Source organism: Prionailurus bengalensis, chromosome B1, assembly GCF_016509475.1.
Source record: "Prionailurus bengalensis isolate Pbe53 chromosome B1, Fcat_Pben_1.1_paternal_pri, whole genome shotgun sequence".
In the NCBI taxonomy this organism is placed as follows: Eukaryota; Metazoa; Chordata; class Mammalia; order Carnivora; family Felidae; genus Prionailurus; species Prionailurus bengalensis.
In genome coordinates, this window is record NC_057344.1 from 142935629 (window position 1) to 142952166 (window position 16538).

General features: G+C 33.7%; 1 protein-coding gene across 4 annotated transcripts in view; it reads left to right on the plus strand.

Moving 5' to 3' along the window:
• Window positions 1-16538, plus strand: part of CNOT6L (CCR4-NOT transcription complex subunit 6 like) — a 121003-nt gene that overhangs the window by 62444 nt on the left and 42021 nt on the right. For all 4 annotated transcript variants that reach the window (XM_043572409.1, XM_043572407.1, XM_043572406.1 and 1 more), the window contains exon 5: window positions 9859-9948. In XM_043572409.1, the coding sequence (XP_043428344.1) occupies window positions 9859-9948 (90 nt within the window). The remainder of the gene's footprint in view (window positions 1-9858; window positions 9949-16538) is intronic.

Sequence of the window (16538 nt, forward strand, 5' to 3'; positions counted from 1 at the left end):
TTTGTGTGAAACAAGTTTTTATTTTCCTTGGGTAAATACTTGGGGTGGGATTGCCAGGTTGTATGGTAGATGTATGCTCAACTTCATAAAAAAAAATGGTTTTCTGTAAGCAGCTGTATCATTTTGCTTCCTCACCAAAACTATGGGAGAATTTTAGTTGCTGTGCATCATTGTCAGCACTTGGTATTATCAATCTCTTAATTTTTGCCATTTTAATAGAATGCAGGGATATTTCATTTATTTCTTTAATAATGATACAATGTGTCTTTTCATGTGTTTATATATCTTGATTCAAGTGTCTATTAACATTGTTTGCTTAGTTTTATTATTGAGTTGCTTTTTTCCAATTACTGATATTTAAGAGTTTATTATATATTCTGGATTCAGATCCTTTTTTAAAATAAGTGTTTTGCAAATATTTTCTCCTAATCTGTGGTTTGTGTTTTCTGTTTCTTTATAGGGCCACTCTCCAACTTTGTGATTATTTTTCACGTTTGCTTTTATACTTCTAGATGCTATACATTTCTACATAAATTATAGAATCAGCTTATTTTTGCAAAATATCCTGCTGAAATCTTTTTTGGGATTGTGATGAACATGTAGATCAGTTTGAGGAGATTGAGTATCTTAATCTTGAGATTATGTTTTCCAATCTGTGAATACAGTGTATCTCTCGCGTTTATGTAGGTCTTCTTTACTCTATTTCTTTAATGTTATATAGTTTTCAGCATGAATATCTTACAAACACTTTGCTATATTTGTACTTATTTGATATTTTTGGTGCTGTTGTAAATGATACTGCTTTCTAAATTTCCAGTTACTCATTGATATTGTAGAATTAAAATGCAACTGATTTTTAAATATGTTGCCCTGTCTCTTGCAACATTTGTAAACACCTACAAAATTCTGTAAATAGACACTGTTTCATTTCTTTCTTTCCCATACATAGTCTTTTAATTTGTTGCCTTGTATTGGCTAGGACAGTATAAATACATGTGATGATAGTGCACATCCTGGCCTTGTTCTCAATTTTAGGGAAAAGCACTCAGTCTCTCACCATTAATTATATCAGTAAAAAGTTTTCAGGTGCATAAGTGCTTTTTCAGGTTATATAAATTTCCTTCTGTTTTGCATTTGCTTGAAAGTTTTTATCATTGATGGAAGTTGGATATGGTCAAATACTTTGTGTACAACTTTTGAGATGATCATATAATTTTTCTTTAATTTGTTTATGTGTTGAATTATACTAATGATTTTCAGATGTTGAGCCAACCTCTGTTCCCATTTTAAAAACCACTTGAAAAAAAAAACCACTTGGTCTTTATGTATTCTTTTTAATATATTGTTGGATTTTATTTGCTAGTATTTTGTTCAGGATTTATACATTAATGATCATAAGACATATGCTGTAATGCCTTTCTTACAATGTTTTTTATTTGATTTCGGAATACTGGTGACCTCATAAGATGGGTTGGAGAGTGTTACTAACACTTCTAAAGTGTATTTTATTTGTTTATTTTGAGAGAGAGCGTGCACAAGTGGGAGAGGGGCAGAGAAAGAAGGAAAGAGAGAGTCCCAAGCAGGCACTGCACTACCAGTGGGGAGCCTGATGCGTGGGACTTGATCCTTCAAATTGTGAGATCGTGACCTAAGCTAGAATTAAGAGTGAGATGCTTAAAGGACTGAGCCACCCGAGTGCCCCAAGTGTTACTAGCACTTCTATTTTCTGGAATAGTTTGCATAATAACATTTGTATACTGCTTTCTTAAATTATTGGTAGAATTTTCCAGTAAAACCATATGGTCCTGGAATTTTCTTTGTTGAAAGTTTTTAACTATTTAATTTCTTTCATTGATAAAGGACATTGAGATTATCCCTTTCTTAGTATAACTACTCCAGCTCTCTTTTCTGTTTGCATGGCATACCCTTTTCTGTTCTTTTACTTTCATTCTATTTGTATCTTTGAATATATAGTATGTCTTTTATGGACAGTATATAATGGATTATTTTTTATTATTCATTCTGCTAATCTCTGCATTTTAACCAGAGATTAATCCAGTTACATTTAATGTGTTTGCTGATAAGGTAGAATTTTTGTCTGTCATTTTACTGTTTTCTATGTGTTAGGTTCTTCTTGTTCCTCTGTTCCCCAATTAATGCCTTTTTGGTTAAATGAGTATTTTCCAGTGTACCAATTTAATTCCCTTGTTTCTTTTGCCTATATTATTTTGAGTTATTTTCTTAATGGTTACCTTAGGGATTACAATAAAAATCTTAGTTATAGTAGTCTAATTTGGATTAATAGCAACTTAATTTCAATAATATAAAAAACGTTGCACCTATAGCTCCATTTGCTTCTCATTTATTCTATTATTGTCATAAATATTATCTTTACATATTATATGCCCATCAACATAGATTTATTATTATTGCTGTATGCAGTTGTCTCTTAGGTAGATTAAAAACACTAATTGTATTTATGCTATCTTCATTTATACTTATGTAATTATCTTTATTGGCATTCTTTATTTAATCATATGAATTCAAGTTTCATTTCAGCCTAAAGAAATCCCTTTAGTATTTTCTATAGGACTGATCTAGCCACAAACTCATTCAGTTTTTATTTATCTGGCAATGTCTTAATTTCTCCCTTATCTAAGAAAGATATTTTTGCTAGATATAAAGTTCTTAGTTGACATTTTTTTTCTTTCATCACTTTGAATATGTCATTCTTCTGCCTTTTGACCTCCACAGTTTCTGATGAGAAAATACAGTGTTAATATTATTGATTGTCTGTACATGATGTGTTGCTATTTTCCTGTTACTTTAAGATTCTGTTTTTGATTTTCTGTAGTTTTATTATAATTTGTTTAAGTGTGGATCTCTTTGACTTTATTCTACCTAGAGTTTGTTAAGTTTATTAGATGTGTATATTAATACTTTTCATCAAATTTGGGATGCTCCTGATTATTTTTTCAAATTTTTTTGTTCTTTGCTCGCTTCCTCTTCTGGGTTTCCCATCCTACATAATGTTGGTATACTTCTTGTATGCTGGTATATCTTTAATCTCTGTTCATTTATTTTTCCTTTCTCTCCCCCCCCCCCCCCCCCCCCCGTTCTCCCAGACTGTTATAACCTTAGCTGGCCTGTCTTTAAATTCACAGGTCCTTTCTTCTGCCTATCCACTACTACTCTTGAGTCCTTCTAGTAATTATTTTCATTGTACTTTTCAACTTAATAATTTCTGTTTGGTTTCTTTTTTAATATTTTGATTTTTTTAATGTTTTTATTTTTTCTGGATTTATTGAGATGTAATTGAGATATAACAGTGTAAGTTTAAGGTATACAGTGTATTGATACACTTATATATTGCAAAATGATTATCAGCATACTTGTAGCTAACACCTCCATCTCATCACATAATTACCATGTATTTTTTGTGTTGAGAACTTTTTAAGTTTAACTCTCTTAGCAAGTATATACTACAGTGTAATTAACTATAGTCACCATGCTGTATATTAGGCCCCCAAAACTTGTTAATCTCCTAACTGGACCTTTGTAACCTTTGACCATTATGTCTCCTGCTTCCCTCCCCCCTAGCCACTGGAATCCGCAAGTATACTTGCTATTTCTCTGAGTTTGGCTTTTATCCAGGTGTTTGCTTAATGTGATTCTTAATGATTTTACTAGTTTGAATCACTGAGATCTGCCCATCTTCAGAAGAATAACAGTCTGTATTATCAGGGTAGACAGTGCTTATAGGAAAATGTAGCAGTAACCAAGAGAAGAGATGAGGTTGCTTCATTCTTTTTATCTTCCTGATTCTGTTTCCCTGTGCTTACTCTTTTCTCAGCTGGAGGTGACTATCCCTGAAAATTCCTCAATTGTTCTTATGCTGTCAGAAGTGTTTTTTTTTGTTTTGTTTTTCCTGAAAGATTTTCTTAATGCATTGTGGTTCTTTAAGTGGCTATCTTGGTAACACCAAATGTTGTATGTCAACTGAATGATCTTACATGAGTATCCACATTTATTGTCAGAAGAGATGTGAACTTTGTTTTGGCCTAAATTTTAGGAAAGTCAGTCCCAAAGCTGATATAACAAACATGAAACCTGTCCTGTTTCCTTCCTGTTCCTGCACTTTGCTGAAAAATAATAGAAATTATTGCTTTTTAAAATTTGTGTTTATTTACCTAGTTTTAGAAGAGCTACTTATTTTTTTGAGGTATAATTGACATACAGTAATACTGTTAGTTTCAGGTATATATCATAGTGATGTGAAATCTTTATACATTATGAAATGATCCCCATGATAAGTCATTACCATTGATTGCCATACAAGGTATTATATTATTGGCTGTATTCTCTATGATGTACATTACATTCCCATGACTTATTTTGTAACTGGAAATTTGCTCCTTTTAATCCCCTTCATCTATTCTGCCTGCCCTTAATCCCTCCCACCTCTGGTAACCAATAGTTTCTTTCTGATATCTGTGTGTTTCTGTTTTTTCTTTAAGTTTTATTATCCAAGTATACTTGACATACAATGTTATATTAGTTTCAGGTGTACAGCTTGGGGATTTGACAATTGTGCACATTACACGATACTCACCACAGTAAATGTGACTCTCTGTCACCATACAAGGTTATTGCAGTGTTATTGACTACATTCCCTATGGTGTACTTTTCATCTCTGTGATCTCCTTGTTTTATAACGAGAGGTGTAACCTCTGAATCTCTTTCATTGATGTTTCCTACCACTCACCCAGCTCCCCTCTGGAAACCAGCAGTTCTTTGTATATAAAGGTCTGTTTTTGTTTGTGTGTTCTTCATTTTTTTCAGATTCCACATATAAGTTAAATCATATGGTATTTTTATTTTTGTCTGACTTCACTTAGCATAATGCTCTCTAGATCCTTCCATGTTGTCTTAAATGGGAAACTTTTCATTTTTAATGGGTAAATAATATTTCATTGCCTACCATACCAATTTTTTTTTATTTGTAGATGGATAGTTTCCATATCTCAGCTATTATAAATAATGTTACAGTGAACATACAGGTGCATATATCTTGTTGATGTTTTTGTTTTCTATTTGGTTACTTTTTGTGATTTTGATTTCTTTTTTGATATTCTTTGTTGAGACATCATTGTCATACTTTCTTTAGATATGGTTTTCTTTAGCTCTTTGAACATATTAAAATAGGTTTTGAAAGACTTGTAGTATAGTCCTCAGGTACAGTTTTTATTATCCTCAGAGACAGTTTCTATTCATTGTTTCCGCCCCCCCGTTATAAGACATACTCTTGTTTCTTTGCATCCTTTGTAATTGCATTAAGAACTGGGACATTTTAAATAATGTGGCAACTCTGAAATTATGATACCTCCTATTCCCAGGGTTATTTGTTGTTTGTTCCTTTAGTGACTTTCAGAACTAATTCTGTAAATTTCATATTTTTTTTATCATGTAATTATATTGAAATCTCTCTTCAGTTTAGTGTTCAGTTAATGCTTAGGCATAGATCTTTTAAAGTTCCTGGAACCAGTGAATCTTCCAATCTTGGCCACGTGGCTCTTTGTGTGTTTTGGGAAATGCTTTCAGTAATCAGCCAAGAAGTATACCACTCTGCCTTAGCCTTTACTTCTTACTTATGCATAGCCTCAAGATCAGGAAAAGGTGAAAGTACACTATTTTTTGGTCTTTCATAAGCATATGCAGAGCCCCCACAGTTATGGTCTCCTAGAGTACCTGGAATATGTCAGAGCTTTTCAAACTCTTTTTTTATTTTTAATGTTTGTTTATTTTTGAGCAAGAGACAGAGTGTGAGCCGGGAAGGGGCAGAGAGAGAGAGAGAGAGAGAGAGAGAGAGAGGGAGACACAGAATCCGAAACAGGCTCCAGGCTCTGAGCTGTCAGCACAGAGTCTGATGTGGGGCTTGAATATGCGAACTGTGAGACATGACCTGAGCCGAAGTTGGAAGCTTGACAGATTGAGCCACCCAGGTGCCGCTATCAGAGCATTTCAGAACCCTTATTAAGCTCTTATCCCAAGCTTTTCTTAAGCATTTAGGTTAGTCTGTTGTTTGCCTTACCTGTTTCTATGACCTCAGGCAGCCGTAAGTTAGCATAAGTAAGCATTTACCAGTAATGGTTTCCTCAAACATGCCTTAACACTCTCCACTACCCTTCATTCAGGTTGAAAGCTTTTAGCACTTGGCAAGAGTCAAGGAACCACTAGCAAAGAAGTCAGAGATAAATGACTAGTCATTTGAATGAGGCTTTGAAAGGCTGGAGCTCAATTTTGGTTGCTTCAGTGGTTGCCAAGCTGCCCTGGCAGTGAGGGACCAGAAGTTATCTAAACCCCAAAAATTACTGTCTTCACTGCTATTCTGCCCTTTTGTTCTTACGAAGGGGCAAATTTTTGGAAGTTCTTAGTCTGCCATTTTTGGCTTCATTTTCTATCCATTTCTGTTTTCAGTGAGGGGTGGTATTTTCTGTCTTTCAAGGAATTTGTCATTTTTTTCTAAGTTGTTGAACCTAAGGACCTAAAGTTTTCTTAATATTCCTTATCCTCCTAATGCCTCAAGGCATTAAAGAGGGCTGTTTCCTAATCTTTAATTCTTGATATTGGTGAGTTGTGTCTTTTTTTTTTCTTCTGATCAAATGTAGGTTTATCAAAAATTTTTTGCCTCTTTTTCAAAGTATCATGCTTTAGATTTGGTAGTAGTCTCTTGTTTTTCTGTTATAAATTTTATTGATGTCTCCTCTTTGTTGTTCCTTCTTCCTATTTTCTTTGGCATTCATTTGCTCATTTTTTAGATTCTTAATTTGGAAGTTAAGTCATTGCTTTTAGATCTTATATTCTAAAATAAAGCTTAATCCTATAAATTTCCCTCTAGACACTAACTTAGGTACATCATACAAATTTTGATGATGTATTTTCATTTTAGTTCAGTTAAATTTCCTTGTGACTTTCTCTTTGACCCATAGATTACTTAGAAGTGTATAATGTTTAATTTATTTTTTTTTTAATTCTTTTAATGTTTATTTTTGAGAGAGAGAGAACAAGAGCGAGCAGGGGAGGGCAGAGAGAGGGGGATTCAGAATCCGAAGTAGGCTCCAGGCTCTGAGCTGTCCACACAAAGCCATTGAGGGACTTGAACTCACAAATCATGAGATCATGACCTGAGCTGAAATTGGCTTAACCAACTGAGCCACCCAGGTGCCCCATTGTGTGTGTGTGTGTGTGTGTGTGTGTGTGTGTGTGTGTGTGTGTGATGTCTAATTTCAAAATACCTGGAGTTTTTTTAGTTCTCTGTTGTTGATTTCTAGTTTTATTATGGTCAGTATGCTTTGGTTTTACTTCTTTTAAACGTGTCACAGATTGTTTTCTAGTCCAGAAAATGGTGTCTTGGTAAATGTCTGTGTACACTTGAAAAGATCATGTATTTTCCTCTGTATGAGTATAATATAAATATCGTCATATCGGTTGACAGGTTTTTCTCATTTCCATCTCTACTGACTTTCTGTTTACTTTTTCTGTTGATAACTAGTGGAGGAGTGTTGAAGTCTTAAACACCATTTTGCAGTCTTGGGAGATACTATTCCACTCTATTCCAGCTTCCATTCTTGCTAATGAATTTTATTACCATTACCGTGTTTGTTTTGTTTTGTTTTTAAGTAGCTGGTTATTTTCCCCAAAGGGTTTTAAAGCTTTCTATTTACAATTGTCCTTCACAAGTTTGCCGTACAATGTAAAATGAAATCCTTTCATGTACTTCTTTTTAAATTTTTTTTTTCAACGTTTATTTTTTTGGGGACAGAGAGAGACAGAGCACGAACGGGGGAGGGGCAGAGAGAGAGGGAGACACAGAATCGGAAACAGGCTCCAGGCTCTGAGCCATCAGCCCAGAGCCTGACGCGGGGCTCGAACTCACGGACCGCGAGATCGTGACCTGGCTGAAGTCGGACGCTTAACCGACTGCGCCACCCAGGCGCCCCTCATGTACTTCTCTCTATACGTTGTGCTTCTTCTGTCAGTCTATTCATTCTTTAAAAATTATCTTGTGAAAGTTTGCAGCCTTTTTCTATTTAAGTAATGTGTCTTCTCACTTCTCTTTAAACTGTCTTTCCAACAGGACTTGTTTCCTGTTGGCTGCCGTATGTCAGAATCTAAATTTTTTTTCCAGTTTTCTTGTTTTTATCTCCTTTTGCCTTTGGGTTTTCCCAAAGGACTCCGAGCTTCTAGTTCTGTTTACCATAATCATCTGTTATTATACAGAAACAATACTGATGTGATTGCATGATGTGGAAGGGGAGGAAGAGTCCCTTTTTATGATTAGTTTTATGATTAGGTCTCAGTCCCATTAAAAATGGGCCTGAATTAGATCTCCTTCCTGTTCTCTCCACCCCAAATTAGGCTACAGAGGGCTGGAGTGTTGGGTATTTACCTAACATTAAATGGTAAAACTTCACCTGATTATACTCATAAAATAGTTTTCCTTGCATGCAGGACTTGTTAAGGAGAGCATTACTCTTCCTACCAGAAGCATAAGGGGAATTTTTATCCAGTCTTTATATTAAAAACCTGGTCGGTCTCCTGGAAGTAAAACTCAGAGAATGTTGGATATTCCTAAGACTGTGTTCCTTCTTGAGTTTTTAATTCTCTAGTTAATGTCTTCCAAGCCTCTGACAATTTGTCAATTATGATTTAACCTGTTTCAGCTATTACTAGTTCCATTTCTGGGCTGCTTTATCTGGACTTTAGCTGCCACTAGGCTGTGATTCTCTGTATGTGCCTGTTTGTGTTTAGGGCAGCAGTTTGCCTTATGATCTTAACTGTGGGGACAGAGTGACAACTTCCAGCTTCTTTCTTTAGATGTTGAGCTAGAGACCCAAGTCCTATTCTCTGTTTCTAGAGCTCCAACTTAATATATGTTAAGATTTTTTATTTTTATTTTTTTAAAGTTTATTTACTTAATTTGAGAGAGAGCAGCAAGCATGACCAGGGAGAAGGGCAGAGAGAGAGAGAGAGAGAAAGAAGAGAATCCCAAGCAGGCTCTGAGCTGTCAGTGTGCAGCCTGGTGAAGGGCTCAATCTCACAAACCATGAGATCATGATCTGACTGGAAATCACAAGTTGGACACTCAACTGACTGAGATACCCATGCACCCCAAGATTTCTTATTCTAACTCACATATTTTTACTGTTTCATATTTTATATCTTTCTCTTATTGATGCATTTTGGATAGTTTCTTTGAATGTATTTTTTCTGCTCAACAATTTTATTTTTAGCTATAATCTGCCTAACTCATTGATCATGATTTTTTTTTGCTAGTACTTTGAGTATATGTACTAAACTACCCAAATATTTTAGTATGCACCTTGACTGACTGATTCATTCATTCATTCATTCATTCATTTATTTATTTATTGATGGATGCACCTTTTTAATGATATCATTCATTCTTTCTCATACAGGACTATTTGTCTTTCAGTTAGAATATTGTCTTCAAAGATAAACAGAACTTATAAAGGTTAATTCATTGTGCTGATTTGTGATAGTACTTCAGAATTGACTAAGTTTAATATATATGTTTACATATATAGGTGGTTTTGGCAAACCAATTGTAGGTAGCTAGTATAAACAGTGAAATCTGGAAAGAAATAACTTTTCTGAAATTTTTCTTTATGACTGTCTTAAAGTATTTCTTTAAATTCACATAATTTCTTAAAATTAATGTAACATTAAATACTGTAACATTCACTTTAGAAAATTAGTATTTTGTTTTATTGCATACATTTGTCTGGTCCTAACAATTGCAAGTCTTACAGATTTTATTTTTGTATTCTGATTTAGGCAATCCTTTATCACAGGATATTCTCAATTTATACCAGGACCCAGATGGAACCCGAAAGCTACTGAACTTCATGCTTGACAATCTTGCAGGTAAGTCTTAATGACAAAATAGTGAACTCAACATGTATTACTGCTAGCTTATATGTCACATGTTGCTTAAGAGCATCTGACCTTTTTTTTTTTTTTTATAACTTTTTACAATTTTGGAGTTACTATATTTCATGGTAGTGGGACAATCTTTTCATATACCGAGTACTTTCTATTTACCAAGCAATATGTTACGAGCTTTAGTTATATTATTTAATCTCTCTAAAGAACCTAGGAGGTAGGAATTTTTACTGGTTGCACAGATGCAAGTTCTGAGATTCAGAGAATAAAATGTGATTTTCCCAAATTACACAGCTGGTTAATGCTGGAGCTGTGAACACAAGATTCTCTTGATCACAGGTACATAGTTATTAATTGTAAGCAGATTACATGGATCCCACACACTGTACACATTTTTTTGTGAACAAAATTACAAGTTTGATTCACTACACATTCGGGGAAATTTTGCAAGCAGGATTTTGATTAAGAACACCAAATGTATCTGACTAAAATAGTTGTATTCCAAATAGAAATTTTTGTAATATAAGAAGTCTATTAAGTATTTGACTTAAAACTTGTTTTTGCTTAAGCACTCAAAATATGAGTAAATGTATAGATGCTTGAATTCAGATATTTTTCTTGGAATAATGTCTTTCTAAAATATAGAATCCCAAACAGAGACATCTAGATTCCAGCATCAGGCCATCATCACAATATGTTGTCTATACTTTTTTAAATTATCTCCATCATAGAAGACACCTATGTAAAAATTTTTTAAAAATGGTGATATTTACAATAATGTAAAACCAAATTAATATCATCGCAAATATTTTTGGCTTATAAAAACTAAAGTCGATTGATGAGAGATAATAAACTTGAGAGGTTCTTTCAGTAACAAATTAAGACTAGCTAAAAGTTTAATTCAGCTGTATATATAGTATGTGTACACTAATTCCTTTTTGCTTTAAAAATACAATTCTCCTTTGTCAATATAGATGTATCCACTTGACCCAGTCATATGGCATGTGTTGGGGTTTGTGTGTATATAATTTTTAAGGAGGTCTTCAGTGCTTTAGATACGAGTCATTGTTGGCATATATGTTGCAGACATCTTCTCCCATGCTCTTGTTTGCCTTTCCACTTTCTTAATTTGTTTTTTGATGAACAGAAAACATTTTAACATAATTGAATTTATTGAGCTTTTCTATTATGGTATTGCTTTTGTGTCCTTTTTAAGAATTTTTCCCTACCCCAAGCTCAAGAATATATTTTCCTATATCTAAAAACTTCATTTTGTACTTGTAACATTTAGAGCTATCATCTTCCTAGAATTGAAATTTGTATATCATAGGAGTCTATATTCATAACTTTTCCATTTGACTTTGAGCCTTTTATGGGAAAGACTGTCCTTTCATTACTGTATTTTAGTGCCATCTTTGTGATAAATTGTCATTGTATGTATGGGTTTATTTCTGGGGTTTTGTATTCTCTATTTAATTCTGTCTTTATGATAATATAACAGTGTCTTTAATTATGGCATTTTTATAAGATATCTTAAGATTCAGTAGAGTAAGCCTTCCATCTTGATTTGATTCTAAAGTCTAAGCTAGTTTTGCCCCCATCCTTCTTTACCCTGTATTTTCATTAAAATTATTAGAATTGGCTTTTCAGGTTTCTCCCCTCCCCCAAAATATAGGAATTTAGGTTGAGATTATACTGAATCTATAGATCGCTTTGGAAAAAATTGACCTGTTTACAACACTGGATCTTCTAATCTAGCAGTGTTGAATATTCTTTCATTTATTGTGCTTTCTCTAATTTCTCTTGATATTGAGTTTTAGGTTTCTGTGTAGTATTCTTTACATTTCTTATTACATTTATTCTAGGTATTGAGTTTTTTGATGCTCTCATAAATGGTCTTTTTTTTTTTTTTTAACGTTTATTTATTTTTGAGACAGAGAGAGACAGAGCATGAATGGGGGAGGGTCAGAGAGAGGGAGACACAGAATCTGAAACAGGCTCCAGGCTCTGAGCTGTCAGCACAGACCCTGACGGGGGGCTCAAACTCACGGACCGCGAGATCATGACCTGAGCCGAAGTCGGCCACTTAACCAACTGAGCCACCCAGGCGCCCCATAAATGGTCTTTTTGAAAATGAATCTCAGTAAGATTATTATTGCTCATTTATGGAATACAGTTGGGTTTTGTATATTTATTGGTATTCAGACACCTTGCTGAACACTTGAAAGTGCCTTTGATAAATACATATTCAGCCATTTCACTAAAATCTTCTTAATCCTAAGGTATTTTTATTTTAATTCTACAATTGTGTCATTGCACATAACAACACTTTCATTACTCTCTAATTCTTATCTTTTATTTCTTTTTCTTGCCTTATTGTACTTGCTAAGATCTTTAGTAGGTGCTAACAGTAGTGATAATTTGTCTAATTTCAAAATTTATTAGCTTTTTGAAATTATGATTAAGTATGGCATTCACTGTAGTTTTTATATATATCAGATTAAGGAAGTTCTATTCCTAGTTAGAGTTTTTCATTTTTTAATATGAACAAATGTTAAATATTATCAAATGCTTTTTTTTCTTAAGATGAGAATATGTTTTCTGGCCTTTATGCTGTTAATTTGGTAAATGCATTGATTTTAATGCTATACCACCTTTTTATTAAATTCAAGTAGGTTGCAGTATAGTATTATCCTTTTTATATATCCCTTTATTCAGTTAGCTAATATTTTACTTAGGATTTTTTGCATGTAAGTTTAAGTGAGATCGATCAATAATTTTCCTTTCTTCAATATTCTTGTCAGGTTTTAGTATAAAGATTATACAGGCATCACAAAATTTATTTTCTGTTAATTGGAAGAGAATATTTATGATTGGTGTTTCTTAAGTGTATGGTAGAATACATCAGAGTCTGGGGTTTCTTTGAAGGAAGTTTTCAATTGCTGATTTAGTTTCTTTAATAACTATAGTACTGTTCTGATACTCCGTTTATCAGTTTCTGAAAGTTGTATTTTTTGGTAATTTTCCCATTTTATCTAAATCTTAATTTTTTAAAAAAATCTTCAAATTTATTTACATGAAGTTCAGAATATCTTTTAATATTTATTTGATAGTGTTGTCTCTTTTTCATATTCCAGATATTAGTTATTTGTGTTGCTTTTATTTACTTCATGCATAGTCTTGCCTGCAGGTATTTAGCAATATTTCTTTGGGGGGAAAAAAAGAGCCAATTTTTAGTTTTAGTAATACTCTTTTATTATTTTTTTAACATCAGTGATTAAAAATTTTTTTTTAATGTTTATTTTCAGGAGAGAGAGAGAGAGAGACAGGGAGATGGGAAGAGAGAGACAGAGAGAGAGAGAGAGAGAGAGAGAGAGAGAGAGAGAGAGAGAGAGAGAATATGAGCCAACGATCGAGCAGGGGAGGGGCAGAGCCAGAGGGAGACAGAATCCAAAGCAGGCTCCAGGTTCTGAGCTGTCAGCACAGAGCCCAATGCAGGGCTCCAACTTGACCTGAGCCAAAGTTGGATATTTGATGGGCCATCCAGGCGCCCCTGATATCAGTGTTTTTTAAATCTTTATTCCTTGGACTTTCATCTACTGTTATTTTTTCTAACCTTTTAATATCTAAATCATTAACTTTTATACTTTGTTTTTTCCCCAAAGTATTTATTTATAAATCTCTCTTTAAATCTGGCTTTTAGCTGCATTCTTCAGGTTTCAATTTGTATTGATTTTTTATCATTCAGTTCCGTATATTATCTAATAGCTCTCATCATTGTTTCTTAGATTAATCACTTAGAAATTTCCTTATTTCTAGGAGATGTTTTGTCATTGGTTCCTACCTTAATTCCATTGTGGTCAGAGAGTAATTTATTTAAAAAAATTTAAAGATTTTATTTATTAGGCGGCATATGCTTAATTTTTCTAAGTGTTATGTATGCACTTAAACAGAATGTACATTCTGTACTTATTTGGTGCTGCATTCTATATATATTAGTTTAAGTTTATTAATTGCCTGAATATTTCATACTTGATAATTACTGATTTTTATTCATTAGTGATAGCTCTGTTAAGATCTCCCGTTTTGATTATAAATTTGTTTATTTTTTATGTCTCTTGCAGGGATCAAAAGGATTGATTCTTTTATCATGTAATGGGCTTCTTTGTTCCTAGTATTTCTTTTTTTTTTTTTAACTTTTTTTTTTTTTTAATACGTTTATTTATTTTTGAGACAGAGGCAGAGCATGAACAGGGGAGGGGCAGAGAGAGAGGGAGACACAGAATCTGAAACAGGCTCCAGGCTCTGAGCTGTCAGCGCAGAGCCTGACGCGGGCTCGAACTCACAGACTGTGAGATCATGACCTGAGCCGAAGTCGGATGCTTAACCTACCAAGCCACCCAGGCGCCCCTGTTCCTAGTAGTTCTTATTAATTACATATAGTGAGGGTTTATTTTCACATATCTTATCTTTCTGGTTATTTGTAATGTTTACCAGCTCATTATGTACTTCTCATTACTTTATTAATATAGTTATATGAAAATAGCTATGCAAATTCTTTTTGGTTAAAATTTGCACAGTATATCTTTTTCTCTTATGTTTAATGTTCTGTTTCCTTATATCTTAGTAATTCTGTCTTATTTTGGGTTTATTTTTTTTCTTGTTTTTGAAGTGAAAACCTAGATTTTTTATTTTAAATCCTTTCTATTTATAAATCCAAGTATGTAGCATTATGTATTTCCCTCTCAGAACTACTTTAGCTGCACCCTGCAAATTTTGATATGTTGTATTTTCATTTTCATCCTGTTTAATGTGTGTTTTTTTTAATTTCCTTTGAGACTTCCTCTTTCATTCATGGGTTATTTAGAATGTGTTGTTAAATTTTCTGTTCTTTCTGTTACTCTTTTTTTTTTTTTTTTTTAATTTTTTTTTTTCAACGTTTATTTATTTTTGGGACAGAGAGAGACAGAGCATGAACGGGGGAGGGGCAGAGAGAGAGAGGGAGACACAGAATCGGAAACAGGCTCCAGGCTCTGAGCCATCAGCCCAGAGCCTGACGCGGGGCTCGAACTCACGGACCGCGAGATCGTGACCTGGCTGAAGTCGGACGCTTAACCGACTGCGCCACCCAGGCGCCCCTCTGTTACTCTTCTTTGATTCCAGTTTGGGACCAGTTGGAAAACATATTCTGCATTATTTCAGTTCTTTTCAGTTTACTGGTGTTTGTTTCATTGTCTTGGCTAATGTTACATGGGTGCTTGAAACAGCAAATATTCTGTAGTTGGTGGATTGTTCTATAAATGTAAACTATGTTAGTTGGTGGTGATGTTCCATTCTTCTATATCTTTTCTAAATTTTCTATCTAGTGTTCTTATCATCAAATACTGACATTATAGTGTTGAACTCCCCAACTGTAATTGTAGAGATGTCTGTTTCTACTTTCAGCCCTGGCAGTATTTGCTATATGTATTTGAAGGTACATTGTTTGGTGTATACATATTTAGAATTACTACATAGTCTTGCTGAATTGAACCTTTTATTATTAAGTAACAACCTTCTTTTTCTAGTATTTTCTTTGCTCTTAAGTCTGTGTGTCCGATGTAAACGTAACCACCTACTTTTTTTGTTGTTGTTTCTTCCTAGCATGGTATTTCTTTTTCCATTGTCTTTCAACTTTACTATGTTGTTGTATTTGACATAAGTTTCTTATAGACAACATATAGTTGAGTCATGTGTCTGCCCCACAAGAGTCTGCTGTTTTGTATATTTAGATCATTGCATTTTTAATAATTAGCAATAGAGGTCCCTGGGTGACTCAGTCCCTTAAGCATCTGGCTCTTAATCTTGATTTAGGTCATGATCTTGCATTTCCTGAGATTGAGCCCCCAGTCATGAGGCTCTGCACTGATAGCACGCAGCTTATTGGGATTCTCTTTCTCCCTTCCTCTCTCTGTACCTTCCTGTGCACGTTCTCTCTCTCTCTTTCTCAAAATAAATAAACTTAAAAAAAAATTATTGATATGTAGCATTTAATTGTGCCATTTTAAAAAATTGTTTTCTGTTTCCTGTATGTACTTCCTTTGTTTATCTTTTCTTGGTTTCCTGTGGGTTACTTAAATATTTTTTAGGATTCTCCCTTGTTTTATTTGTGCTATTTTTGAGTATATTGTCTTCTATAATTTTCTTAATGTTTGCTCTAGAATCACAGTATACATAGTTAGTGTAGTCAACTGATAAAGGTATTTTATCACTTTAAGTGCATTATCGATGCCTTCCACTTGTGTGCCTCACACTCCCCACTTTTATTAAAATATGTATTTTTTTTCTTCTACCTGCACAGAGTATCACACAGATGTTATGATTTTTGCTTCAGCCATCAGCTATGACTTAAGAAGCTCATGTGGAGAAACATAATCCATTATGTTTACCCCTGATTTTACTCATTGCTTGTTCTTTCCTTTTTGATGTTCTGGTTCTTCTGTTACCATTTCCTTTCTGTTTAGAGAACTTCCATTACCCATTTTTTAAGGGCAGTTCTGTTAGCAACAAAGTCTCTTGGTTTTTCTTTTATA